The sequence below is a fragment of the Polychytrium aggregatum genome, assembly GCF_025602895.1.
Source record: "Polychytrium aggregatum strain JEL109 chromosome Unknown BJ171scaffold_51, whole genome shotgun sequence".
Lineage (NCBI taxonomy): Eukaryota > Fungi > Chytridiomycota > Chytridiomycetes > Polychytriales > Polychytrium > Polychytrium aggregatum.
Genome location: NW_026516253.1, coordinates 12391 through 39219, shown reverse-complemented (window position 1 = coordinate 39219; position 26829 = coordinate 12391). Strand labels below are relative to the sequence as shown.

General features: G+C 50.1%; 7 protein-coding genes and 7 non-coding genes across 14 annotated transcripts; 6 read left to right on the top strand and 8 right to left on the bottom strand.

Moving 5' to 3' along the window:
* Positions 1-231: 231 nt before the first annotated feature.
* BJ171DRAFT_571223 (kinase-like domain-containing protein) lies at positions 232-4139 on the top strand (the record flags this gene model as incomplete). The annotated part of the gene is made up of 9 exons (XM_053113672.1): positions 232-255; positions 425-671; positions 835-2232; positions 2488-2644; positions 2738-2772; positions 2876-2935; positions 3049-3160; positions 3252-3410; positions 3531-4139. 9 exons carry the CDS (start codon positions 232-234, stop codon positions 3931-3933), a joined length of 2595 nt encoding a protein of 864 aa, XP_052962707.1. The 3' UTR covers positions 3934-4139.
* Positions 4140-4562: 423 nt separating this feature from the next.
* On the top strand, positions 4563-5673 carry BJ171DRAFT_241476 (uncharacterized protein). Its single transcript, XM_053106645.1, has 2 exons — positions 4563-4802; positions 4903-5673. The coding sequence occupies exons 1-2, from the start codon at positions 4620-4622 to the stop codon at positions 5536-5538; spliced, it is 819 nt and encodes a 272-aa protein (XP_052962706.1). The 5' UTR covers positions 4563-4619; the 3' UTR covers positions 5539-5673.
* A 597-nt stretch (positions 5674-6270) lies between these two features.
* Positions 6271-7642, bottom strand: BJ171DRAFT_586304 (PWI domain-containing protein; the record flags this gene model as incomplete). The annotated part of the gene is made up of 6 exons (XM_053114400.1): positions 6271-6586; positions 6700-6749; positions 6941-7108; positions 7188-7310; positions 7404-7493; positions 7619-7642. 6 exons carry the CDS (start codon positions 7640-7642, stop codon positions 6271-6273), a joined length of 771 nt encoding a protein of 256 aa, XP_052962705.1.
* A 250-nt stretch (positions 7643-7892) lies between these two features.
* On the bottom strand, positions 7893-8262 carry BJ171DRAFT_522991 (uncharacterized protein; the record flags this gene model as incomplete). The annotated part of the gene is made up of 1 exon (XM_053112528.1): positions 7893-8262. A coding segment is annotated over one exon (345 nt), but the record flags the coding sequence as incomplete, so codon positions are not given.
* A 92-nt stretch (positions 8263-8354) lies between these two features.
* Positions 8355-8437, top strand: BJ171DRAFT_t274. Its single transcript has one exon. It is a non-coding gene; the product is annotated as a tRNA-Leu (tRNA).
* Positions 8438-9344: 907 nt separating this feature from the next.
* BJ171DRAFT_241434 (uncharacterized protein) lies at positions 9345-11416 on the bottom strand. The gene is made up of 6 exons (XM_053106644.1): positions 10871-11416; positions 10616-10800; positions 10491-10557; positions 10285-10389; positions 10062-10224; positions 9345-9989 (listed from the first exon to the last, which is right to left on the bottom strand). The coding sequence occupies exons 1-6, from the start codon at positions 11026-11028 to the stop codon at positions 9387-9389; spliced, it is 1281 nt and encodes a 426-aa protein (XP_052962703.1). The 5' UTR covers positions 11029-11416; the 3' UTR covers positions 9345-9386.
* An 813-nt stretch (positions 11417-12229) lies between these two features.
* Positions 12230-12301, bottom strand: BJ171DRAFT_t272. The gene has a single exon. It is a non-coding gene; the product is annotated as a tRNA-Met (tRNA).
* Positions 12302-12309: 8 nt separating this feature from the next.
* BJ171DRAFT_t271 lies at positions 12310-12392 on the bottom strand. The gene has a single exon. It is a non-coding gene; the product is annotated as a tRNA-Leu (tRNA).
* Positions 12393-15404: 3012 nt separating this feature from the next.
* BJ171DRAFT_t270 lies at positions 15405-15476 on the bottom strand. The gene has a single exon. It is a non-coding gene; the product is annotated as a tRNA-Met (tRNA).
* Positions 15477-15484: 8 nt separating this feature from the next.
* On the bottom strand, positions 15485-15567 carry BJ171DRAFT_t269. The gene has a single exon. It is a non-coding gene; the product is annotated as a tRNA-Leu (tRNA).
* A 669-nt stretch (positions 15568-16236) lies between these two features.
* On the top strand, positions 16237-16957 carry BJ171DRAFT_602678 (uncharacterized protein). The gene is made up of 2 exons (XM_053115153.1): positions 16237-16277; positions 16439-16957. The coding sequence occupies exon 2, from the start codon at positions 16475-16477 to the stop codon at positions 16760-16762; it is 288 nt and encodes a 95-aa protein (XP_052962702.1). The 5' UTR covers positions 16237-16277; positions 16439-16474; the 3' UTR covers positions 16763-16957.
* Positions 16958-19323: 2366 nt separating this feature from the next.
* On the top strand, positions 19324-19406 carry BJ171DRAFT_t275. The gene has a single exon. It is a non-coding gene; the product is annotated as a tRNA-Leu (tRNA).
* Positions 19407-19414: 8 nt separating this feature from the next.
* On the top strand, positions 19415-19486 carry BJ171DRAFT_t276. The gene has a single exon. It is a non-coding gene; the product is annotated as a tRNA-Met (tRNA).
* Positions 19487-21208: 1722 nt separating this feature from the next.
* Positions 21209-25718, bottom strand: BJ171DRAFT_241411 (male sterility protein-domain-containing protein). The gene is made up of 10 exons (XM_053106643.1): positions 25251-25718; positions 25104-25163; positions 24863-25035; positions 24769-24781; positions 24459-24687; positions 24217-24393; positions 23821-24149; positions 22354-23696; positions 21992-22184; positions 21209-21772 (listed from the first exon to the last, which is right to left on the bottom strand). The coding sequence occupies exons 1-10, from the start codon at positions 25640-25642 to the stop codon at positions 21424-21426; spliced, it is 3258 nt and encodes a 1085-aa protein (XP_052962701.1). The 5' UTR covers positions 25643-25718; the 3' UTR covers positions 21209-21423.
* Positions 25719-26829: the final 1111 nt, after the last annotated feature.

Here is a 26829-nt window from a genome sequence, read left to right as displayed (position 1 = left end):
TCTTCCCGAGCCGCTAAAGTCGCGACGAAGCAAAGAAATAACTGAGGCCCAAAGCGCATTGGTACTCGCATTGCTGCTTGTGCATTGCTGCTGTGCACGCAAATGGCGATGCCCCAGCGTTGAGGTTTACAGCACATCACTCCGGCGCCGTTCCAAGGCTTGTCATTAACCTCAATCTTCTCAAACGCAAAGTCATCCAGAAGCATTATACGCCGAGACTCAAAGGATATCATGACCAACGACTACGTTCGATCGGTAAGCGTATCCAGCGGCACTCCATGTCTTGCATCCTTGGTGCAATTGTCATATTCTAGCCGTTTGCATCGTATCTCGGTCGCTGCTGCTTGCTTCTCCGTCGACTCCGCGTCGTTTGACCATTGGCTCTTGAAGGACGAGCCATCGAGTGACGGTATCCTTCCACCAGCCAGTTGATGAATATCCGAGTAACAACTTAATGCTGCTCGACTCCATTATCCTCACTTTCGATCACAAGAAATGCATTCGAGTGACAGGTCTCGGGGATCAGAAACATGTGCTCTCCGTTGCGGGTATCACCGACCCACGAGTCATTCGAGATATGATCGCCAGCAAGTTCGGCGTCAAGGACCCAAAGGAACAGCAGTTATACTGTATCATGGCACCAGATCATGATTCGATCGGGGGTGGCGGAGGTAAATCCTGGAGCAGTGATAGATGAAACAGGCAGGGCTGTTCTGCGGCCCCTTGCATGCCGCAGCGATCGACCAGTGTTGGCCGTTCGTTGGTCAGGGTTGAGCACTCTCTGCTCATCAATAGCCTGCATTTAATGCTGCCCTCCGGTTTGCCTCGATGTAGTCAAGGTTATCGATGATCGGAGGCTCATGGAAATCTGCGGCTCCGCCGACCATCCGCAGCGTGGCGCCCTCTTGTTTCGAACCGTATATGTCCATCCCCACGCAAAAGACATCGCGGAGCACAATGCCAAACAAATGCGCCTTTTCATCGAAAAAACCATGAAAGAGACCACGCCACAGCTTGGATGCGATCCTTCCAGTGCCAGTTCCCCTCCAAGTACCTCCAAATCTCCTCAAAAAGACTCCCGTTTCCGGCGATGGCATCGTCTGTTTGGAGAATATCGACAGACCTCTGTTCCGGAAGTCAAAGCGACATCAAGCGGCAACCAAACGCCAGCTCTATCCAGCAAAGCTGATGAGTTTTTCGGAGAGCGGCCGCCCGATGAAGTCATTGTTGAAAATCTCGAGGAATATTTCCCCTCCCTTCAGAGACAAAATGCCACCAAGTCAGATATCAAGAACACTGTGGCTCAAAGCGTTGCCAATGCACGTCTCTCCCGTCAAATCGCACGACGGTCCTCGATCATCCAACGATTTGGAAATGGAGGTCACGGCACAATCCATCGAGAGAAACGGCCGACTCCGCTGCGGATAGTCGAGGATGAAACGTGCGAGGATGAACCATGTGAGGATGACCACACCCGAAGGCCATCCGACGAAGCCACATCGAGTCTTGGAGACGGAAACCGCAACGGCGATGCAACCACCAAGGAGGAATCCTCAAACGAAAAGCCATTCTATCTCCAAGAAGCGGTGCAACTCAGCGAACCAGATCATGCTGACCTGGACTCGTTGATTTCCCGAATATGGCTGGAGAGCTCTAGGCTTGCCGAAATCTCTCCGTCCTCGGCCAAGCGAGGTCATCCGAGTGTAGTCCCCGGTCGCGCTTTGAATGGGTTTGGATCAAGCGAGGCCCTAAAAATCGACACTCCCATCGAAGAAGAAGAGGAGGTCGGCGGTAGTGACCAGAGTAGCTCGCAGTCGATTGTCCTTGTGGCCGACGACGCAAAACCAAGTAAGACTGATGTCTCTGGGCCTGGGGACAAGGCCGGGGACGAGCCAACTCAAGCACCAGATCCGGAATCAACCCAGGCCAATCAAGCCATCTCTGGGAATGTGAACGGTGATCAGCTTGCTGCGAGCAAAGACAAACTTGCCACTGGCGAGCATGGGACTCCGAAGAGAAAGATACGATGGGAACAGGGACCGCTCATTGGTCAGGGTGCCTTTGGAAAGGTTTATCACGGGTTGGACCTCGACACCCTTCAGATCATGGCCGTGAAGCAAGTTCCCTTAGGCAACTCTTCGGATCCGCAGAGAAAAAAACGAGAGGAGGCCCTTCGCAAGGAAATCGAGCTACTGGAGGAGCTCGAAGACATCAACATTGTCCGCTACTTGGGTAAGTACCAACGCGCTAACCGACTGTGAGGGTCGTCACGGACGCGGCATTTATGGAAAGCAGGATGTAAATACGCTGTCTTGCAGAGCAATCGTGGCTGCACCGCGCATCGCGATGCCGTCGACACAGCGTCCGAGCAATCTGGAGCTCGATGGAGTGTAGCGGATATAGACTATGCGATTGCTGTGCGGTCGTTGTGGTGACGAATAAGAGCAGGAGGTGGTCGTTGCTCAATCAAGCCAAATCATCGCACAGGATCCGAGGTCACAGAAACGTCATTCAATGTGTTCCTAGAGTATGTCTCTGGAGGATCCATCGCCAGCTGTCTCGCAAAATATGGAAAATTCGACGACGATATCACTCGACATATGGCCGTCCAGATCGTATGTGGTCTGGAGTATCTCCATAGCAGGTAAAGCCCTATACTTACGCGGAACACCGTGGATTGCGCGTTGGTAGCCTCGAAGGACCAAATCGTAACAACTAAGTTTTATCCCTGTCTCAGAGGAATCATTCATCGAGACATCAAAGGTGCCAATGGTGAGGAGGCCTGTCTGAAACTCTCATCCATGTGGTTTAATACTGATCGCCAGAGCGTCTGTACGTCATGGACATGCTGTTTCTCACTGGTTCTGCTCCATAGTTCTCATCGATGTCGACGGAATTGCCAAGATCTCAGACTTTGGAATATCCAAGAAAACTGGTGAGCAAACAGGGCGGCACTACGATCATCAATCCACCCTCGCTCCGCTAGACGCTCCTCAGATATCAATGTTGCTGGGAAATAACGAAGCGACACATCCGTCTCATTACCAGAAACCGAGCGTGCCTACAAGAGAATCACACGGATGTCTATGCAGGGCACCGTTCCATGGATGGCTCCCGAGGTTGCTCGAGGGCGGGGATATGGCGCCAAAATCGATATCTGGTGGGCATCTTGGGCATATTGAGCATCGAGTCGTGCACCTGCTTCCCTCTCTTGCCCCAGGAAACCGGCTGATGCCCTCCTTTCGAAACAGGAGCCTTGGATGCTTGGTTCTGGAAATGCTTACGGGTATCAACCCATGGGGCAAAGTGAGCGGAAGTATTGTGTATCTCCTTGGCACAGGAAATGCACCGCCGGTGCCAGATTATCTGTCGACCGAGTCCAAAGCATTTATCAAAGACTGCCTTGTAGTGTAAGTTTCCGGGCTGATAGATAGGCGAGTCTATGCGGAGCGAATTCGTGATTAGTCGTCTGGTGGTTGAATATCCGACTCTTGGCTGATGTCGAGGTTCGGCTTTTGGATCGTAACCAGTGACTGGGAGAAGCGTTCGACAGCCACACAGCTGCTATCGCATCCGTTCACACAGGTCAATGTTGATGAATTCAAGTTTGCTGAATGGGTGAAAAAAGCGGCGGAGCGCCGAGCTAACCAAGAAGAATATGGCGAGGAAGAAGATGAAGACGATGACATGGCCGAGTTTTCTGATGACTACGACGACGACGATTATTTCGAGGACCACGAGCTCGAGGAAGCTGACGATGACGATGAGGGGCCTGGCAGAGCTGACGATTTGGAAAGACATCAGGAGTCGGACAGTCCAGTCGCACTGGAAGCCAACAACTCTGATATCGCGGTTGAAGATGAGCACTTGAGCCAGACAGCACCGAGCCCCGTGGCATCGTCGGGCTTTGGAGCAGCCCAAATGGAAATATGAACAGCAAACCGACCCCGCCGAGGCAAGCAATAACGATTGCCGAGCAGCTCCAAATCAGCAAGGGGTCTCTGAAGCCAAAACCGAGGCGAAGTACCTTATTTGGACAGGTGGCCCCTGTTTTCCGGAATACATGTTCGCTCAGCACGCTCGTGAACACTGTCGCCCGATGGCGTTCCTGTGTCGAACTATGCCATAAGAAATAGAACAAATCACTGTGGCAGCCTCCGAGTAAAACCACCGGTCGCTCTCTGGTCTCCACAATCGGCCTGCACACTGGCCTCGGAGTGCCAGCGGTGAATGGTGCTCATGGACACACTGAATATGGAGGCAACTTTTCTCAGGCTATGGATGACAGTGTAGCACTGCATCACGGAATGGTCATGGCCAGCGCGCGATGGTATTGGGAAACAAATTATTCGGTCAATGGTCAAAAAACCAAGGTGTCCCGTTTTTTAATGAGACGCCTGTAATCTGCTCCAAGGACCGTGGGCTGGTCAGAATCAGATTCATGTCGCCTCGCAGCTGTTTCGGATCTGGAGCCACAGCCACGACGACTCGTTTCTCTGCCTGCCCAGCGACACTGACCTCCAAAGCCGTCTGCGCGCCCGAGATCAGCATTCATCGCCCTGATCTTCCGCGGCCCCTCCGCTTTCCTCCCTACACCACCGTCCTTTGGAGTATCTGCAATGGACAGCGTCGTTGAGTCATGGAGCGACTACCGGGCATCCCTGCTATATGCCGGGGATGAGTCCAGAGTGATCTCGATTGCCGCTTGGGACTCCTTCATCCAGGCCATCCAGCAACTCCGTGCTCGCTTGCTCAAGCAACGCATCCAGACCCAGCAGACGCCGCAAATAGCGATCGCACAGGTTCGTATAGCATGAGTCCACTGTGTTGTGACATTGCGGTGGCTCGACACCCGGGACTCGTGACGGATGGTTAATCAACGAGCCTTCCATGCGGGCATAGGAAATCGCCATCCTCCAAAAAGACATTACCGCCAAAGATACGGCTCTCGCTCGCTACCTGGATATGCTTGTTCGCTGGGAGCCGATCCTAACAGGCATGAGAGATTCTAATGACAAAGTTACTGGGATAGCCTCCCCAGCTCGTGCCCCCGCCGCTGCGGTCGAAGGCTCATCCGTTACAACTGCGGTTGCACTGGAAAGATTGCTTGATACGACCGGGTCGTTTTTCTCTTCTTTCGGAGACGAAGACCAAATGTCTGCCTCGACTTCAACCCAAGCGCCTTTTGAGTCCCGGCCTTCAACACAGCTATCGGTGGCAGTATCGGCAGACGTTATCGATGTCGATTCGGAGACAGACAGCCAAGATTCGTCGGCTACCGGCTTGGAGAGCAACGACGGACAGGCAGCGGCCGAGGAAAGTGAAGACGGGGCCGATGAAGAGGCCCTCTCGGTGGTTCAAGACGGAATGGTCGACGACAAGCTTACGGGGGGAGCTTCGGCCGAAGCAACACAGCCGATCCCGGAGCCGACTCATGCAGAGGACTTGGAGGAGGCGGCGACTGACGACCCCGATCCGGCGGACGACGAGCATGGTTTAGGGGGCGACTTTGACTTTCTCCTTGATCAACCCTTTTAATACACACCCTGCCACCGATCCAAAGGACCAGACCAAAGGACCAGATCAAACCAATCAAACAAAACGCACCTCCGTCTCCAGCGCCGAGACCCTGCGTGCCCATGAGGCGGAATGGGACAAACACAAGCACAAATCGCAATCCAAGTTTACCCAGAGTCAAGTTGTAAAGTGTGCTATTGAAAATCACAGCTATCGCCTCGGAGCTACACAGAGTCGCCGGCGGCGACAGCCAGCCCATGAACTCAATCATGGCTCTCTCAGAACATTTCAAAGATGCCAGTAATTACTCAGCGCTTGGGCTTTGGACAGGCTCCAAAGTCTCTCTTTCTCGACTGGGTTCTCGCGGGACTGTCTTGTCGACCGCACGGCGATCATCAACCAAGTCAGTCGAAGGACGCTTGGGCTTTTCCTCTCGGTCGCTTTGTCGCCCATGTCTACGATGAGACGCTTCGTCGGAATCGCTGTGATGACGGTGGGATCGTTCTCGCTTATGACGCCGATCTCGTCCGCCACCACGTTTTCCGTGACGCCGGCTAGAGTCGCTGCTATCGCTGCTGGTGCTTGGTGACCTCACTCTCTTGCGGCCGTCATCATCGGCCTCTGATCCTGGGCTGCGGTGTCTATGGCGGTGAGATCGATGATGATCTCGCCGATGCCCCCCATGCCCTCGATGACCTCGATCCCGAGACGACTCGCGGCCGCCTCTCGATCGACTTTGACTTCGGCTTCGGCTTACTCTGCGGTGGTGGCGGCGGCGGTGGTGATCTCGACTAAGGCTTCGGCTTCGGCTTCGATCGCGATTTCTGTTTCTGCTTCTGTTTCTGCTCCTGCTGCGACTTCGACTGTGGCCACGTTTCGAGTCTCTTCTAGCAAGGTAGCCACCGCTATGATGACTCTGCCTTTGGCTATGATGGCTCTGTCTTTGGCTATGGAGGCTGCCAGAATCTCGTCGAGGACTGTCTCTTCCCGATCGATCATCAGCACTCCGAACTTCTGGTTTTGAAGGACCAGAGGGCTCTGGACGAGGCGGTGCTGGTGGAAGTTCATGCTACAGTATCAAGAGCAACGGAAAATAAAGCATCATTTCTGGGCACCCTGACGAAGCGAGCAACGGTGTGACCAACTGTGCCGGAGAAAGTATGCGGTCAGGACGCCACTTACGACTTTCGGCGGATCACTGGAAGGGTTGTCGCTGAAGCGACTGCGTCGGCCTGAATGGGTGAAAGGATCGACCCCACGGTCTCGGGCCCGCGCAAGTCCAGAAGCGATCCGGCTTCGTTCGGCGTCACGCTGAGCCTATGGCGATGAGCACACACCGGATTCCATAGTTAATCAGCAGTGGTTACCACAGTTAGTTGTTGGGGATCGAACAAATAGTGACAGTGAGGATGAGCACCCATACCCTTGCGGCCTCCGCCAATTTGATCTGCTCATCGATGAACTGTTGAGGGATGCGCGAGGGGTTGTTCTGGGCGCTGTCGCAAAGAGTCCAAAGCTCCTCCATGAAAGCCGGTGTGTTTCTCTCGAGGAATCCCGTTAATGAAATCTGCATCTGCCTTGGATCAGGATCCTGCGAGATCAAAAAATAGGCGAGCGAGTCAGCGAAGAGCCACATTGGAAGCGGCGATGCGATACTTTGGCAATCCTACCGCAGCTTCCAACAGCTCGAAGACAAAATCGACCACAACTTCATCGTCGCGATGCAGATACTTTGTGACTTGACGGGCGATCCATTGGCGCATGACATCCATGTTGACTTTTGCGAAATCGACCTGCGGAGCGCGGGGGAGGGACGTTCAGCTGGCCAAAGCTCGATCGCTCTACGCTGATGGGAACGATCATGACGCAGGCTGACGGAAACAGACCTTAGTGCTGAAAATAGCGGGAAATCGTGTGTTTTTGAGAAGCTTCTTTTCTTTATTCTCGAACCGAGCATCTTGATCAGCGCTCGTTCCCTAGAAGATGGGAGAGGCAAAGGGAGAAGAACCAGGCCAGTCAGCCAGGCGGCCCTGCGAGCATCCGTGCCTCGCAAGCAAGGCGAAGGGTCGCCGAGCGAGGCCAAGAGCAAGAGATTCCACACCTTGAAGAACCCGGCGTCGCCCATTTTGATTGTATTTGGGCCGGAACGAGAGGTTGACGGGAAGCCAAGAGGCAAGGGGCGTTGGCCGATGGCACTTGGGAAGGACGCCCAATCGCACGGGCGGACAGGCGAGATCTCGAGGAGCAGCAAGCTGCCCGGCCGCTGCGCCATGAGCTTCCACTCGCTGGATCACCACGGACCCTGGATGGCCGTGCGGCCTCTCGCGGCCAACGAGTGTCGGGCCTGCCGGAGCGACAGGCTCGTGCGTGGAGGAGGGTGATCTGAATCGATGATCAGCGGACGCACTGCTCGGACTCGATAGTGCCATGTCTACGGTGCAGAACGACCTCTGATTCAAAACCGCAGGGCAGCGATGCAGAAAGCGATCCGTGGCAAAGGCGGTCGGATTCAACTGCGAAACGACCCATGGCTCGCATGAATATTCCCAACGACTGTCCGCTGATGGCGAACGGGTACGACGATGGGTTGAAGATACAGGGTGGTGGTGATGGAGGGTTGGCCTCGACCAAGGTCATCGAAGATTCCGGAATCAAAGAGCCAACTTCAGGAGCAGTGACTTGACACAGCCGCAGAGACAGAATACAATATATTGATAAAAACGTGTTCGGAGCGGCCACAGGGCTGAGCTGTTATATGAGTGACAGAGCCTATGATTCTATGGAAACTGGATCGATAGAATTGGGATGATATTGTATATATTGTTGATCGAAATCAAGGCGAGATGGCCGAGTTGGTCTAAGGCGTCACGTTAAGGCCGTGATCTCTCCGGAGGCGTGGGTTCGAATCCCACTCTCGTCACTTATTTTGGCACAGTGTGGAAGCACAGAGCTTTTTCAACCCAAGAGACTGGAGGATCGACACCTCCCGATACTATCTGTTTTTTTGCTTCCTGTGGTCCGTCGTCTGTTCTCTCATCCCAGTGTGCTAGCTCTTCTGTGGATCATGTCCCCTCGCTTCGAGCCTTCTCTTTATCCGCAACGAGCTGCTGTCTGGCGCCGTCCTGTGTTGTTGGTACTGTCGTCTGCTGGTGTGCTTGTGGCCCTCAGTTTCGGCAACCTGCTTCGGTCGCCGCTTCGCTTGCCACTACCTTCCCGTCGCTGCTCCTGACTTTATTCCTCCGAGCTCGTCTTTCTGATATTAGCAGGCCTTAATCGAATAGCCGACATTCGTCCTCATGTGGCCTTGTGGTCTCCCATTCTGACTTGCTTTCGTTTACCACCCGTCTGTCATTCTCCGAAGCCGATAGTCGTGTTGCTTCCTCGGTCTACTCTGAATATCTTGATAGCAGTCTGTTTTTCAAACGCATCGTCTAGCAATTGCTAATATTCGCGCCGAATGCATCGACACTTGATCAAATTCTCCTATTTAACGTGCATCCAGCCAATTGATTTTGCAAGGCGCATATCCCTGGGAAGAGCACTCCTCGATTGCTTCCTTGGCGAGTGGAATACTGATGCTCTCTGAATTCACGCATACCATATTATGATCACAATCAAGTCATGCCTTGGATTTTAAACGTCCATGGCTTGGTTTGTTTGGATCGAAACCCGGCAAAGTTTGATCTCAGAGGACATGGCGCTGTGCAACCTTCGTCCCGAATCTGTCCCAGCAAACTGCGATGTTGATTAGGGGACTTCCTTTGAAAACAGGCATCCCTCGCTCGCTCTATCACTCATTCCTTGATTGGCGGGACATGCTTGTCCCATATTTGAGGGCTAAAAGAGAATTGTATTCACCGGAACCGAGCTTAACGCCAGTACTTGGCAACGACCAATCCTGTTTCATAGAGCCTCGCTGAAACGGGCTTTGTTTCTTCTTTGTTCAATTTGAGAGCCTGACCGATCCAGAGTGCAAGCAGGAGGGCATACTTTCGCTGAGCTAGCTTCCGATCTTGATCCAGACCCTGAGCTGTTTCATCTGTTTGCGCGCGCAACGCTACGAAATCAAGAATATGGCTCAAAATATCCGGAATCGACGCTTCGGTGGGGTGTAGTGCTCGCATTTCGGCGGGATTCTTGAGGCTTGTGATCGAAGAACAAAAGCGACCCCATAGTAATCGCCGTTCGTCCTCAAGAGGTGTGCGGGGATCCACGGATGAGTCGGACTGGCTCAGGAGCGGAGTGAGCATTTGACCGACAACAAACCGCAAGTGGAGCCACAGAGCTTCGTATCCGGGATATTTTTGAATGCTCTCTTCGATGAATATGCACTCCTCGATCCAGCTGAACTGATTAGTGGGTGATTCTGATGTAAACGCATCCCTCAGGAGCGACTGGCGGTGATGCCATCCGCTGTAATCGGACAGATGTGACTGGCACCATCGTTTGCTCAGGATCAGGTCTTGAGGAATCTGGATCGAGTGGGAGAAGCGGGACATATCAGCTCGATTCTTTCATCACGAATTTGTGGATCGGGGCCATACCAGAGCAGGACACATGTCGACAATTTTGCGCCGATGAGTCCAAGCGTGGTAGTTTGTCTTGTGGCGTTCGGATGCACGATCGCAAACATCGAGTTCACATTGACAGTGACGATGGAACTCTTGGTCGGTGAGAGAAGACTTCAAGCGCCGCATGATCCAGTGACTGAAGAGACAAAAGTAAGGAAAGGAGAGGAACAAGTGGATCCGAAAGAAAGGTACCTACCGATGATTCCATCCCTGGGTACTCTTTGGAAACTTGGAGAAGACAAGTGTCAAGAGTTCCAGTTCTGGTTGCAGCTGCAATAACCCTGAAGATAAAAGGTCCTTTCTAGAAACAGAGCGAAGAATGAGTCACAACCAGAAACGACATGACAAGCCACGATGGATGGTCGGAGCAGGCAAAGTTAACGAAAGTATCGAGCAACATACCTCGCATTCCATACGGAGTAGATCTCTGGGTTGAGGAGGACAAGGATTTTGGACGACTGGCAGAGTTCTACAGAGCAGTCAATACACGACCGAGGTCAAAGACACCAATGACGAGAGACTCGTACCTCGAATGGACTGGGATTGCTGTCGAAAGAGCTTCCTGGACGATTGGAAGATGGCAGACGCAACTTCAAAGAGCAGGGAGATACTATCGGTAGAGATCCCGAGATTGTCATCGATAAGCACGAACGGGTAGTTCGGATTGTCGTCGGAGGGGATGCAGTCGGTGGGGACGAACCCAATTTCCTGACTATGAAAGGAGAAGGAAGTGAGGTGAGAGAATACCACTCTGAACCATGCACGAGGAGCGGAGCGCTTACATTCGAACGTCCCCTGACTCAAGAATAGCAACGAGGCGGTTGTAAACCGATATCTCGTGAGGGAACATATCAAAAACTTGAAGAGAAGAGCTGCGGTGTGAATCACGGGTGCAGGAAAACGAAGAGCAAAGATTGAGTGACGAAGTTGGAGGAGGCATACTGTCGGGGAAGGGTGTGGAGCAAGGGAATCGGAGGAGAGGTGCTGGGATACAAGGGCCTCGACTCTGACGACGGAGATGCAGACGGAGATGGAGATATGGATGGAGATATGGATGGAGATGGAGATGGAGATATGGATGGAGATGGAGATGGAGATGGAGATGGAGATATGGATGGCGAGCCCGACATTATGACCACTGTTGGGAGCAAGATCGATTTTGGAAGTGCAGATGAGAGCGCTGAGACACAGGGACAAGTCTTTGGCAGGAGAAGCGGTCAGAGAAAGCAGGACAGGGATGACCGAAGAGCTCGGCACACGGCGAGGTGATTGCTACAGGATAGCCACCAGACCGATGATGTTTGGGTGAGATTGGGACTCAATCGACATGGTCGCGGTTGAATAAAGACGAGAGGATATGACCACAAGGATACAGATATGCAAGTGTAAAGGCCAAACCAGAGAGAATGGGTCGATGCGAGAGCGACTCCATGTCGGAGATGCCGGCTCGAATAAACTGGGCAAGGCCGGGGATTTGGACAGTGAAAGTTGGCAACGGCAGCCGATCTGGCTAAGACAAAGGGTCGATCCAATGGGCCAAAAGCGATTGCGTACCGACCAAATCTGCTTCAGATTGAAAGGCCAGCAGGCTGGAGCGGGTGTCGGAGGGACGAGCAACGGCAGCCAGAGGAGAGCGACGAAGGGCAAAGATCGACAGGCGGATTGGAGCACCGACAGGTCAGCCCAAACAGGCAAGGGATGAGACGGAGCACAGAGCCCAACGGCGCAGAATCCACGGCTGCTTGCCCGAGGCCGTAGTGGGCCGCGTGGGCCATGCAGCTCAGACCAACAAACTGACAGGATCAAAATTGCCAAGAGTGAAGCATAGACGTGATGTTGGTATGAAGCCGACGAGATGTAGAGAGCAGATCGAGAAATACTCGAAGGCTGACGATCGAAGCGGTGACGGAGCAGTTTGCCGAGATTGAGGCCACAAGCACACCAGCAGACGACAGTACCAACATCACAGGACGGCGCCGGACAGCAGCTCGTTGTGGATAGAGAAGGCTCGAAGCGAGGGGACAAAAACAAAAACAAAAAATGACGATGATCCACAGAAGAGCCAGCACACTGGGATGAGAGTACAAATGACGGACCACGGGAAGGAGAGTGGGAAGCGGGAAATGGAAGCAAAAAAAGGCTAGCATCGGGAGGTTTCGATCCTCCGACCTCAGGGTTATGAGCCCCGCGCGCTTCCACTGCGCTACGATGCTGAAGTAATTGACGAGAGTGGGATTCGAACCCACGCCTCCGGGGAGATCACGGCCTTAACGTGACGCCTTAGACCAACTCGGCCATCTCGCCTTGATTTCGATCAACAATATATACAATATCATCCCAATTCTATCGATCCAGTTTCCATAGAACCATAGGCTCTGTCACTCATATAACAGCTCAGCCCTATGGCCGCTCCGAACCTGTTTTTATCAATATATTGTATTCTGTCTCTGCGGCCGTATTATATTTATCAGTTCCCCGTGGGTTTTCCGCATTTCGACACATTTTGGACTATTTGAGTGGCCCACGGGTCCCACCCCGGAAGATTTGCTGGGTCGGACTGTCCATTCAGCGAGTCCCTATTTCAGGTCGTGAAAAATATGTTTCATATTAGTTGGCAGGACTATTAGGGCCTGCTACATGATGAGTTTCTCGCTTTCTAGCTTGTAAATCTTTCCTGGTGTGTATCAGAACAATGGGCCTGACACCTTCGGTCTCGAACTTGATCCGTCAAATAATATTTCTATGGCTCCCGCTTGGGCGTTCAAGGCTTCATCCTCATCTATGCAAGCCGGTGCGTGTTATCGGCCGATTTCTACCTCGATTTTGCCGTTGTATCTCTGTTTTAGTGCAGATATGATATAAACTGTGAATATCCGAGAAAACCTCTGTCCTCGACCATACTGTTCCGATGTATAGTCTGCGTGGAATGGTTTGGTCCGAACTTGATTCAGATTCTCTCCGTTTTTGTTCTCAGCGCGAATGAGTACATCGACTGATTTCCGTGCTTGGATAATGACTGTGCATTAGGGGTCAGCATGAATGGTTTGACCGATCGGATTTGTGGATCCCGTGGTCGAATCACTGTCCTTGTCGAAGGTTATGATCATCAAAAATGCGGCGCTCCTGTACTTACATGAACAGGCCAGGCCTCACTTAACGTCACTGTAGTGGAACTTTTCAAAGTATGGTTGGTCCTTGATTGCTGCTGATGAAACAGGTAATAAATGCAATCTTCCTGTTGTTATGGGCAGTCCACAGTAGTGGTATGGTGCTTCGTGTGATGTCGCGCGGACTATGCGAGACAGCTGGCTCAGGCAGAATGTCTGTGTCCTGTGGAGCCATCCCGTTTCATTTCCGGGATGGCATCGAGGGCAAAGCCAGATCCCGTCATGAATCACGGGAACATGCGATATGTGATTGTTGGGGACTTGACCGAAGGTTTCCGATGGCCAAGCCAGCTTGGACATGCTGGGCGCTGCTCTCTTCGTCCTGACCACCATTCGTTCGGGGTTTTCTGTAACGGACGGGTACGGAGCTGGGACGGGGACGGTGCCTTGGAGCGAGAAGTATATTCAGACGGATGAAAACAGAAGACTCCTCTTGCTGGGCCTGTCCCGGGGAGGGCGGAGTGCCCTTTTATAGGCCCAGCCCAGCAAGAGGACGGGGCAGTGTCAGCCTGCCGCGCACATGTGGCGGCGTGCCGGCCGTCACATTTTCCATCGATGCAAAAATACGGTGACATCAATAATAGCGCCAAAATACTCGAGGAACCCAATTTTATGGGTTTAGGGCTGTATGAATGCAGGTCCGTTTGCTTGTCGGCGTGGTGGTCCGGAAAAGAAAAAGAATATAGACCTCCCATTAGGGGGGGGGCGGAAACTCGGATTTGTTCCGGTGACCATGTGCCCCAAATATGCTTACTAGCAGCCTCCATAATTTTCAGGTAATGTTTACTTGGACTAAATCAATATCTGGAAGCTGGCGCGCAGCGCCCTCGATTCCGCGTTCAAATTTAATTTGATAATATAGCTTAAGCCTATTCGCGCCAAAATAACACAGAAGTACCGTAATCCTTTCGCGTTTTTAAAGCCATTAACCATGCTGGGGGGACGTTACCCTGTTGATCTGGATTATCCTGAGTGGTTCCCAATATAAAATGACAATTAAAGGATCGGGTTACGCGTGAATACCTTGAAGTTGTACTTTGAAGCTTCATGAGCCGTGCGCGGTGGAGTAATGCGCCTCGAGCATAGTCCCATCATCCTGACGAGTCCACTCAATCTCATAGCAATCTGGTACCAGAGTACCTTAAAATACCACCGATACTACAAACTGAAGATGCGTTTGAGTCTGCGATTCTCCCACGCTTGATCAGCCTGACTGGGTATTTCTTGGGTCACGGGTTGATCAAAGATCGGCTGGCAATATCTTGTCTAGCTCGAGCATCATCGCTCCGATGGGTTGATGCGACACCTGTTCATAGAAGACTATTCTGTCGAATATGGAAAACCCAAGTAACCTGAACAACAGATTGATATATAAAACATATTGAGATTGGACCGAGTGCTGAACCAGTCGACATTCAGCTCAAGCTTTGACGACTTTGGTCGAAGCCTTACTCCCAAAGCAGCCTGTCACTAGCCTAGATAACACAACAGCGCGTGGTTAAATGATTGTGTAGGGCACTGAAAAAATATAATGTAGGAGTAGTGATTGCCAGATTATAGACATAGGCCGAACGCATTAAAAACAGAGGTACGATGTGCTTGCTAGGCTGATTCTCTACGTATTCTGATTAGGAACTAATTCGATCGCGCGATCGCAATCTTGAGCCTCCACAACTTCGATATTTATCGAGTCTATCAATTTTTTGATGTCAAAAATCTAATGAATAACTGGGCAAGTCATTTCATTCACTGTCAGCTCGACTGACCGATTTTTAAGCCATATTGATAGTTCGGGAACTATTTTTTGTTTTCATGAAGGTATTGCTGCGAATATTTTCCCGGCTGCTCATCTGCCCCGGTGGAGTTCGCGGTCAGCAAACGGAATCAAAACGAAAATATGATTAGATAAAGCATCTATAAAATATCTGATGAATGATGAGATAGTCAGAATATGTCGATGTCCATATTCAAAAACATATGATTTGCTGTTCGGTTCGGAAGCGTACTTCATCGTCCAGTCGTCAAATTCTGAATAATTACAATATGGGGTGTCTGAATGAGGATTTTTATTAAACCCATCCCAGGACAGCAAAAGTATCGATAAAATTGATGCAATCGAGTAGTGGAAGAGAAAAATAGCAAAAAAGGCTAGCATCGGGAGGTTTCGATCCTCCGACCTCAGGGTTATGAGCCCCGCGCGCTTCCACTGCGCTACGATGCTGAAGCAAGTGACGAGAGTGGGATTCGAACCCACGCCTCCGGAGAGATCACGGCCTTAACGTGACGCCTTAGACCAACTCGGCCATCTCGCCTTGAGATCGTTTAAAAAAATTAAAAATATAAACTATTTGATAATACCAGATCAAGCCTCCCCCGATCACACATTTGCTTTCGCTGTCGTGCACAAGTCGTTGGGGTCTCACAAACTGTAGACCCCAGTATTTCATTCTAAGCAAATATTATAAAATGTTACAGATTATCGCAGCAAATTCCTCAGAGTGTTTTCTATGGCTTACATAGAACCGATGTTGCTGTGATGAGGCTTCTGCATCCATATTACGTAATTTATTAATAGTATATTTATTTTCATATTCCCAAAGGGCGGAAGCAAGTATGCAAGCCATCAATGTCTACGTGACACTTGAGAAATCAATTTTTCGATGGAACTAACTTCGGTAGCCACATAGAGAGCTTACAGGCATCTCCACAGGAAGGTTTCTGGCTCACGCCAGATTCAGCTGAGTTATTCTGAACAAAGAATTGAACTTGGTTCCCAGAGCTTTCGCTACTGGGTGGGTGTGGCTTAATCCCTATTACGTGTGTGTGTATAGAAGTTTTTATGCGGATAAAAAGAATCTCTCGCATAATAAAAAATATACCAACAGAAAGTACATACATAGAGCACACATTGTTTCTGTATTCCTCCTGTACATACTATTCTCAGCATCAGGACAAGAACAGGCGTTCCCATCAAAAAGGCAATGACTATGCGCCTCTACGAAAAGGAAGGAAATCAAGCAAGGTAATGTCGATCGCAGGCACCTACAAATGGGATGGAGACCCTGTCCTGACCGCGCGGATGCCAGTGATATCAGCCGCTCAAGCCCGAAGAATGTTCCTCTGGCGGGTCAGAGGTTTCCCTCCCAAACCTGGTGGAGCGCGCATAAAGCCTGGACCCAATAGTCCCAAAGTCCCCGTGAACAGGAAACATGCGTCGGAATGTGTCCGAGCCAAGAACCGTCTCGAGCAGTATGTACACCCTGCGAGGATCTCCGAAGGCGTCACTTACATCGGGCTTGCAACCGGCGCACTCCCCAAACTGGCTCAAGTGCCCGCAAGACCAGTCACCATCGACCAGGAAAACTGAGCAAATGGTGTGCCAGTCGCGAACGAATCCTCAACAACAGACCAGCGATCTGGCTGAATGTCGTGGCGGTGTTGGGTGACATCGCAGCTCAGTGTCTGTTGTGGACGCCAATCATTCGTATGCGCCAATCGGTCGTATGAGCCATGCACGACAATAGGGGCCTGAGGAAACAGTTTCACAGGCATATGTCAGCACATGTCAGCACATGGAGGTCGGAGCTGCAGATTCCAAACTGTCACTGGATGGATGAGTTAGGCAAAGCTTGACATCGCCGCCCCTCCGCAAACAGCTCCCCAAGAGACAGGGAGCTGCAGTGGTGGTTGTAAAATGTCCTGGTTAGTAAGACCAACACCCAGTGCCAGAGCCCGCCAGGGACGCTAAGGCAAGTCTTAATAAAGACCCACCCATTGACTATTCTCAGCATCAGATTCCGAATCTAATTTCTCAAGCAGGGTCGAAATGTAGTAATGCCAAAAGTAGTTTAAACGTCCTCGCCAAGCGTTAATTGGCTAGTTAATTTGAAAAGTAAAATAAAAGATACAAGCTGACCATGAAAGAGGAACTCGATTGGTGTGGAGAAATGCGGGTAAATTGTAATAATTTTGGGCAATGTGTGGAAAGTCGCTGTTTCACTATCCAGCCTGGTGAGTTATATTACATAAGCTTCCCGATAAGCCTCTCTCTTCACCATTCTTTCAAACCCAAGTAGTTTGCCTAAATCAAGGAGTAGTACTACCTTAAGTAGATATTTGATCGAAGCCTTGGGTATTTATGCATTAGTAAAAAGCAGTCATAAATCGATACTTTGTCAGTATCGGTATAGAAGCAGTTCAGAAAATTAAAATTAAAATTAAGCGCAATATTCCACCATAAGAAGCCAAAGTGCAGTTTGTGAGCTCTGAGTCAGGAGTGTTTGAAGGTCGGTTTTAACATTGATATGTGCCCTTTTTGCGTGTCAATATTTATTCATACACTTCTGATTTTGTGTAAAATCGTATTTACATGTGTATTGTGTTGTATTGCATTTATTTATGTACTGAACATACTGCAGCTTTACAGATCTCAATATGATATGCAGTATACTGATAACCATAGGACGCCGAATGTTCGAGGCTTATATAAATTGGTAATTACTGAAGATCATAAGCCGATCCCCGCTTGAATGATCATCGTCGCAGCTACGCAGATCAGTTTTAAATGGTGGTATCCCACCAAAAATTAGTTCACCCACAATGTGTCTTGTGCAAGGACTCGGACTGCGACTGAGTGGTATTCCATTGACCTTGGCGGAAATATCTTTTTGATAAATCGATACGAAAGCTAGAAACTGGACACGGAAGAGTGTAATAATATATTTGATTTGCGACTGTATGTGTTACAACCCTAAGCCACACCTGCCTGGAACCCAGGCCATGTGTTCTCCTTGCTTGCCTCTCCTATATAGCCTTCGACCCTCCGAGCCCCTTGTCTCCCCTGTCCTTCGTTATCTTGTTGTTCTCGCCAATATACGTATCTTCACGGTGACTACAGGCCTTAGGTTACCCCTCCCCTCCGCCAGAGTCCACGTAACAGTATGGGGATATTGTTCTGAGTAGACGATGTTTCAAATGGGATAGAATGTGTCCGATAAATTTTGGTGAATGAAAATCGACTTGAACAGAGGGTATATTACCAATTGCGTCGAAATCGTCATTGGGAACAACAGAGTGTTTATTAATAACGCAAGAGGCGACGAGGTGATGGGTGATCTTTGTTGCCAGTCCTAACTGGTGCAAACGGCAGGAAGACAGATATCAAAAGCTGAGCCTGGATGGGGTCGTGAGGCATACAGGCGCTCGAGATGAGGCAGGTATATGACGACTACAGGCGAGTCTTCCCTCAAATACCCGTGAACAGGAAACATGCGTCGGAATATGTCCGAGCCGACGACCGTCTTGACAAGTACGTACACCCCACGACGATTCGCGAAGGCATCACGTACATCGGGCTTGCAACCGGCACACCCCCCAAGCTGGCTCGAGTGCCCGCAAGACCAGTCACCATCGACCAGGAAAACTGAGCAAATGGTGTGCCAGTCGCGAACGAATCCTCAACAACAGACCAGCGATCTGGCTGAATGTCGTGGCGGTGTTGGGTGACATCGCAGCTCAGTGTCTGTTGTGGACGCCAATCATTCGTATGCGCCAATCGGTCGTATGAGCCATGCACGACAATAGGGGCCTGAGGAAACAGTTTCACAGGCATATGTCAGCACATGTCAGCACATGGAAGTTAGAGTTGCAGATTCCAAACTCTCACTGGACGGATGAGTTAGGCAAAGCTTGACATCGCCGCCCCTCCGCAAACAGCTCCCCAAGAGACAGGGAGCTGCAGTGATGATTATAAACTGTCCTGGTTAGTAAGGCCAGTGCCAGTGCCAGTGCCTGGAAAGGCATTTGGATCGACACTTATTATATATTGATTGGGCTGAATTGTTTGGGATGTTGCGGATACGCTTCAGCATATACGGAAGCTCAAAGGATTTGAACTTGGGGGGGGGGGTGCTGTCCAAAGAAACACAGGGTGAAAAATGAAAGATGAAAGTGTGATGCACGAGAGCTTGAAAATAGAAAGTCACGCGCGGTGAGCACTGGGGTGATGGTGGCGGTCTTCTGTAGATTTTATAATGTTTATATATTTATTTTACTGTAATAGCAAACAAGGCGAGATGGCCGAGTTGGTCTAAGGCGTCACGTTAAGGCCGTGATCTCTCCGGAGGCGTGGGTTCGAATCCCACTCTCGTCAATTACTTCAGCATCGTAGCGCAGTGGAAGCGCGCGGGGCTCATAACCCTGAGGTCGGAGGATCGAAACCTCCCGATGCTAGCCTTTTTTGCTTCCATTTCCCGCTTCCCACTCTCCTTCCCGTGGTCCGTCATTTGTACTCTCATCCCAGTGTGCTAGCTCTTCTGTGGATCATGTCCCTCGCTTCGAGCCTTCTCTTTATCCGCAACGAGCTGCTGTCCGGCGCCGTCCTGTGTTGTTGATACTGTTGCCAGGCGGTGTATTGGTCCGTTTGGTTGACTGGAGAATATGGACAATAGCGAAGCCTCGTCCCAGCAATATTGGATTAATAATACCACACTATATCATATATCACTATCAATTCTTCAATAATATAGATTGGATGCAAAAAGGATTGTCGTTACAACTTTTCGAACCTTTCTTTCGAGGTTTGTTGGGTAATTTGCAGCATGATCTGTTCGACTCGAGCCGGGGGGACTGGGAGGACTGGAAACCCATGGTTAGGTTTATAAGCCATATAAAATAAAAGCGAAGAAAAAATAAAAATAAATAATAATAATAATAATAATAATAATAATAATAATAATAATAATAATAATAATAATAATAATAATAATAATAATAATAATAATAATAATAATAATAATAATAATAATAATAATAATAATAATAATAATAATAATAATAATAATAATAATAATAATAATAATAATAATAACTGATACATAAAATGTTTATGTAATTCTAGAATTATGAAATCCAAATGACTGCACTAATCCTAGTTGATTAATATGTTCGGTGATAAAGCCTGTGATGTAATAATGGCTAGATTCAATCCACCCTTGAAAGCTACCCGCTTCTTGCCTTGGCTAAAGCTTCCTTTCGGTGCAAGTGCATGAATAAGCGGTCGTTCTTCAGTTTAATTGTTTCTACTGGTCGTCATCGTGTTGCCATCCAAGAGGCCCAGCGATGCTCAGCGGTCTAAAGGATGCAGACGCTGGCTGATTAGCGTCGTTCCCATGGGGAGCGAGAGGATAAGATCCCAATCATCCTGAAGAGCCCATATTGCCCGCTTGACGTCCCAGGTGTACTCGGTGGAGTAAGCACCATCTGCTCTCTGCCCTGGCAATAATGCAAGCGACAGAAAGGCTCAGCAGATTCTAGCGTTTGGTGGCGCCGGATACGAACTACACATTCAAGGCACCTCCGTCCTGTTTACACGGGCATTCTTCGGACGAGGGCCGCACAGCCACCCACCTCCCACAAATAGATTTCTTTCCTTCGTTCATGTTAATCCTCTCTTCAATCTTCTCAGTAGAGTTCAATATCTTTCCTCGATCATCTCAATTCGATAGGTTCATCCTGCACTTGTTATTTTCTCTGTTTCAAGTAATCATTCCCACATCGCTTACTGTCACCGCGTTTTCTCAACCAGCATCCACACATCGCTCCGCTTCCTATCGAATCCATTCATCTCGTAAAATGGATTGTCATACGCTCTCTTGGCGCATTCCAATCGTGTGTACTTGTCTCAACCCCAATATCCCTTGCCGCAGGTCCCACCACTAAGTTTCAGTTTGGTATCTTGGGCAAGTCTCTCTTTGATTGTCACTCTTCCACTTCGTACTCTGCTTTCTTGTCAACTGAGCTTTACATATCTGCTCATATCCATGGGCTATGTTGCAGCTATCCATAATTACAATCCCCTCTCCGGAAAAGTGGCTGAAGCTGAGTCGCCGATGCGAGTTGAAGTGTCCTCGTCTCCTGGCGCACACGACTTTTACTTCCAACTTTATTTGAATTTGCTGAAAGGAATATGAAAGTAAAACAAAGCTACGACGGAGGACGAATATCTAATGGACTCCCAAACAGCAAACTTTTGCACGCTCGTTTGGGATAAGAGGATTTTGGTGAGGTGAAATCCTCTCTTTCTAATTGCAACGGGATGCCGAATAATCGAGAGAGGGGGGGGAGTGAGACTTGGTAACTATGCTCAATACAGCACAGGTCTTTGTTCTTCAATGCCGGCCTGTTCGCCCAAAGATGCTCACTTCGGGGAACTCTTCTTCTTTGATGTCGGAAGAAGGGTTTTGAGGAGCAGGCAGAAATTTAGCATGGTAAAGGTAACTAAGACACTTTCGAGTGACCTGCACCGCGCGCGGGCTTGGAGTCGGGTAAATGGCTTGAGTATTTCTGTTGTCGATCTTGAATGACATATCCATCATAATATGCATCAAGGGGAAGAGTGCGTTTGTTTCAAGTGATGTGTTTTCGACCAACAATGTTTTGAACTGCTCGCGAGTTTCGAATAGAACACGCCACCCGTGGGCGTTGACGATTTCGAATAGTTTGGTTTCGGTGATGACGCTTTGCAGTGATATATATCATGGGAGGCGGGTGATATAAGGCGATAAAAGGTATTGGCGGTATCGAGCGTGTTAGCGACAAGTGGCGATTCATCAAATTTCACCCTTTGGACCCCCACTCAGTGTTTCTCGGCACCGGTATCTTCCATATCCACATGTCTATCTGCCAATCACAGCGGTTCGCTTCTCCCGTGCATTTCTCGCCCAGCCAAATTCTCACCTGTACTCAGAGTCGCTGACATGGAACACAAATTTGGACAAAGCCTCCTCCGAGCCAGCAATCTCGGCAACCACCTTGGCGACATGGTCGACGGGATCCATGGTCATCGTGACGGGAGTGGCGTGCGAGGGAGCAATACCGAGTTGAATGCATCCCTTAACATACCGCCAGATGTAGTCGTCCGAGTTACTCACTGATGATAAAGTGGGTGAATGCGAGTGAGTGTGGGTGATTACAAGAGGCTTTGGTCAAATCCCTTCCCTCAGAGTGGTTTCGATACGTGGCTGCGTCCTGGGGATTCGGCGCATGCGGCTCCACCACATCACATCACACCACACTGCTCCACACCACACTCAACTCACCTCCGTACTGGCTGTCGCCGACGATACCGGCTGGGCGGATGATGGTCACCGGCACTCCCCTCGATCGTGCCTTGTTGACCAGCTGCTCAGAGACCCACTTGGTCTGGCCATACCCGCCAGAGATGTTCCAGGCCGAGTAGATCTTCTCCTCGAGCGGCTTGTCTGCCTTCTTGGCCATCGGGATGGTGCCGATGGTCGAGATGTAGTGCAACACCTTGAGGTGATGAGTTGTGGCCAGTTGCAATGCCGTTGCCGTGCTGAGGACATTGGGTCCCTTGAGTCGCTCGTAGTCATACAGCCAGTGGACCTCGGCGCCGTTGTGGACAATCATGTCGGTCTCCTCGCTGATCTCCTTCCATCGCTCGTCCGAGAGTCCCCACTTGTCCTGCGACAGGTTGCCGCACAGTCCAACGAGTCGAGACTTGAGGTTGTGGTCAAGAAAGGCTCTCTGGCTCGGATCGAGGACCAGCTTCTGAGCCGTGCTGATGATGCGCTCGACAGCCACCTGCTCGGTCGGAGCCCGCACGAGGCAGTAGATCTTGGCCTGAGGGAACTTGTGGGCCAGCTCAAAGATCAGGAATGCTCCGAGGAAGCCAGTGGCACCGGTCAGGACGATGCCGCGAGGGTCCTTGGGATAGACAAACGGAGGGAGACCCTCGGCCGTCACACTCGCATCGTCGAGCTTGGCGGCTTCGGCAGCCAGATGGACGGTCGGGGGAATCAGGGGCTTGTTGTCGAGGATGTCGACAACCAGCTGGGCGACATCAGTCGGTGTCATTCCGTTCGACAGCAAGATAAGTGGCGAGATTTCGACACTGAACTCGTCCTTGATGGCGAGGGCCAGACGGCCGACACTCAGCGAGTCAAAGCCGACACCGCCGATGTAGTAGTTGCGGCCGTCCAATGCTTCGATATCGAGAATCTGGCTTCCAAGGCGAGAAATCTTTGTTGCGATGCGAGATAGTGCCGTGCGATTGACATCCAGGATTGGATACGAGACAGACATGCCGTAGTGATCAGCTCGCTCCGCGATACGCTTCAGTTTCTTGAGGTCGCGTTTTCCGGATTCGTTGAAAGGAACCTCACTCAGCTCGAAGCAGTTGTGGATCGGGAACTTGGCGACATTTTTAAGAGCAAACAGATCCTCAGTCATTTGAAGAATCTCCCCGGGACTCAGCACCGGATTGGATCCCTTTCGAGGAACATAAAGCATGACAATCTTCTTCTCAGAAGTCTGGACCAGGGCACAATCCGCCAGGACCCCTCCCATATGCTGGTTCGCCAGTTCTTCGAGTGCGTTGAGGTCGACGTAAACACCGTTGACCTTGATCTTCTGGCCGAATCTGAGTTCAACATAATTGTGATCAGGGCGACGGCCTGGTCAGTAATGTTCAAGCCGATACGCCTTCCAGTATCAAGGATGCCATCGTTGGCAGCACTTGTCCTAAGAAACAATGTGGCACAAACCTTCCGATGACGGTAAATTCTCGGTCGCCCTTCATTTCGACCCAGTCCATGGTGCAGACACGGGGCGAGCCGTCCTCGAGGAAGCCAAAGGATGCCAGCTTGTCATTGGGATCAGAATTCGCAAAGTTGGGGTGGTTCTTGATGGGGTCGTCCTTGTCAACCGCCAAAACCAGGATTCCACTACAAGATACTCGCTGATCCACTGTGTTGCCCTCCTCATCGAAGAGGAGACAGCGGACACCAGGCTTTAGCAACTTATAGACAAGTTGCGAAGGTGTCTCCTCTGATGGCTGAATGATGCATGAGGATACAGCGTTGATGACACTGGTCTAGAGGGGAGGGGAGACCCGTTAGCTCAGATAGCCACACGCCGCCTAGCTACGCAAATCGACGTACCTCACTGGAGCCGTAGGAGCATCTGATGATGGCATTTGGACACAACTTCCTTGCTCGATGAACCACCGAAATGGGAATAAGCTCGGACGCGAAATTCACCCGCTTGGTTTTGTCCCAACAGGGGGTCTTGTCCTTGGTGCTTGCCACATTGAAAACCATTTTGACGAAAGATGGAGGCTGGATTTGGGATCGCGGGTGAGTGCGCGGCTATCGATCACCGTGGGTCATACAAACCAACTCACCGATATCACAATGTCGAGGCCTCTATCCAGCAGGCCAATAACGCTCCGAGCTTTATCCATTGGATTAGGTGTCGGCTTTGGGAACCAAACCGATCCTTTGGTGTTGAACACCAAGACCAGGGATGCCATGGATGCCGAAAACGACGGTGCCTGGAACACAGCTATGCTTCCGTAGGGCACACCAACTGCGGGCCGGCTCGTCTGGCAGAATCGATGGGAGACCTGATAGCTGTTGGATTGAATCGAAGGGTTGTAAGCTCAGCGCCGCTGCCGATGTGAACGCTTCGCGAGACGCACAAATGAAACTCACGTCTTTGGAATTCCTACGAGACATCAAAGGTAAGAGAACCATTTCATTAGGTACAAGATCTTCACACTCTTACGGTAAAGAGCGGGAGACTTGCCTGTCGTGCCAGAGGTGCTGAGGTATCCAATGTATTCATCGAACGACTCGCAGGCACTCGTGGAAGGTGTGGGGACGACCCCTTCAAAAGCCAGGCTGGCGGCATCGATTGGCTGTAGACCTTCGATTCGACCAGGCTTGTTGAGACGGTAGAGCACGTACTTGATATTGAGCCTTGGGAAGGCACGGGTGATACGGTTATAATGGAGTCCATATCGCCTGACGGCTGCTGGAGGGCTTACCTCTGACAGAGACTCTTGCGGGCTGTTGCAGGCCAATTCAATCCGAATGCGATCATTTTCCTGTATCAACCAAGATTCAAGGTTTAGCTTGATGAGCACATCCAGTGCGCTGTCACAGCCAGATCTCCAGATATCATTGATACCGACTTGCCGAGAATCCAGAGGGCAAACGAATAGATGACCCAGTGCGCTTCGGGTTCGCAAAACAGCGCGACGGTGTCGTGGCCAGGGTCATCCCAATCAGGCAAAGCTTTGAGGGCCTGGGCGATGGAATACGATCGATTCCAGAGCTGAAGGTAGCTGAATTTCTCCAGGACGTCGCTCTCGTTGGTGAGGATGGCAAGAGCGTCGGGTTCATCTTTGGCCATTTGAATAACGGTCTCGAGCGGATGGACCCACGGCCCAAAGGGATCCATCGGAGGGGGCCGCTGTGGTTGGATCAGCATTGGGGAAGCGGCTGCCCCTCTGGAAGGGACGGAAAGTGCATCGGCTTGGGCAGAGCCTTCTCCGAAGCAGCAGCTGAGGATCTTGAACACCATCGTGGCACCGGGGTTCAAGAGCGGCCGTAAGAAGAGAGACCGCACGAAACTGGAATGAAGAACGGAGAGGAAGGGGAGACAGCAGGTCGAAGGCCAACGGGAGACAGAGAGGCGACGTGCGAAGAACGCAAAGGCACGAGGCGGCAAATCGGAAACGTGGGTGCCATCGCCGCATTCGCGCCAGCAGACACGTTCAAGTGGCGCGCCTTGAAGACATCTGGTAAGACAATTCGAGCTGGCATTGAACCACGGCAGATGCGGGCGGAAGGAACAGCAACTGCCGGGGTGTGCGGAGAAAGTGGTTGGACGGCCCTCGTCCGAAGAATGCCCGTGTAAACAGGACGGAGGTGCCTTGAATGTGTAGTTCGTATCCGGCGCCACCAAACGCTAGAATCTGCTGAGCCTTTCTGTCGCTTGCATTATTGCCAGGGCAGAGAGCAGATGGTGCTTACTCCACCGAGTACACCTGGGACGTCAAGCGGGCAATATGGGCTCTTCAGGATGATTGGGATCTTATCCTCTCGCTCCCCATGGGAACGACGCTAATCAGCCAGCGTCTGCATCCTTTAGACCGCTGAGCATCGCTGGGCCTCTTGGATGGCAACACGATGACGACCAGTAGAAACAATTAAACTGAAGAACGACCGCTTATTCATGCACTTGCACCGAAAGGAAGCTTTAGCCAAGGCAAGAAGCGGGTAGCTTTCAAGGGTGGATTGAATCTAGCCATTATTACATCACAGGCTTTATCACCGAACATATTAATCAACTAGGATTAGTGCAGTCATTTGGATTTCATAATTCTAGAATTACATAAACATTTTATGTATCAGTTATTATATTATTATTAGTATTATTATTATTATTATTATTATTATTATTATTATTATTATTATTATTATTATTATTATTATTATTATTATTATTATTATTATTATTATTATTATTATTATTATTATTATTATTATTATTATTATTATTATTATTATTATTAATTATTATTATTATTATTATTATTATTATTATTATTATTATTATTATTATTATTATTATTATTATTATTATTATTATTATTATTATTATTATTTATTTTTTATTTTTTCTTCGCTTTTATTTATATGGCTTATAAACCTAACCATGGGTTTCCAGTCCTCCCAGTCCCCCCCGGCTCGAGTCGAACAGATCAT

What these genes read in the sequence shown, in the direction of transcription:
- BJ171DRAFT_241411 (XM_053106643.1), bottom strand. Translation starts at nt 25,642, where the DNA reads ATGGTGTTCAAGATCCTCAGCTGCTGCTTCGGAGAAGGCTCTGCCCAA. An exon ending in CGCAAGAGTCTCTGTCAGAG is followed by an intron (nt 25,036 to 25,103) that starts GTAAGCCCTCCA and finishes TGCCTTCCCAAG; the next exon opens with GCTCAATATCAAGTACGTGC. An exon ending in GTCAGCGACTCTGAGTACAG is followed by an intron (nt 21,773 to 21,991) that starts GTGAGAATTTGG and finishes ATCACTGCAAAG; the next exon opens with CGTCATCACCGAAACCAAAC.
- BJ171DRAFT_241476 (XM_053106645.1), top strand. Translation starts at nt 4,620, where the DNA reads ATGGACAGCGTCGTTGAGTCATGGAGCGACTACCGGGCATCCCTGCTA. An exon ending in CGCAAATAGCGATCGCACAG is followed by an intron (nt 4,803 to 4,902) that starts GTTCGTATAGCA and finishes ATGCGGGCATAG; the next exon opens with GAAATCGCCATCCTCCAAAA.
- BJ171DRAFT_602678 (XM_053115153.1), top strand. Translation starts at nt 16,475, where the DNA reads ATGTGTCCGAGCCAAGAACCGTCTCGAGCAGTATGTACACCCTGCGAG.
- BJ171DRAFT_241434 (XM_053106644.1), bottom strand. Translation starts at nt 11,028, where the DNA reads ATGCCTCCTCCAACTTCGTCACTCAATCTTTGCTCTTCGTTTTCCTGC. An exon ending in GCAATCCCAGTCCATTCGAG is followed by an intron (nt 10,558 to 10,615) that starts GTACGAGTCTCT and finishes ACTGCTCTGTAG; the next exon opens with AACTCTGCCAGTCGTCCAAA. An exon ending in ACCCAGGGATGGAATCATCG is followed by an intron (nt 10,225 to 10,284) that starts GTAGGTACCTTT and finishes TTGTCTCTTCAG; the next exon opens with TCACTGGATCATGCGGCGCT.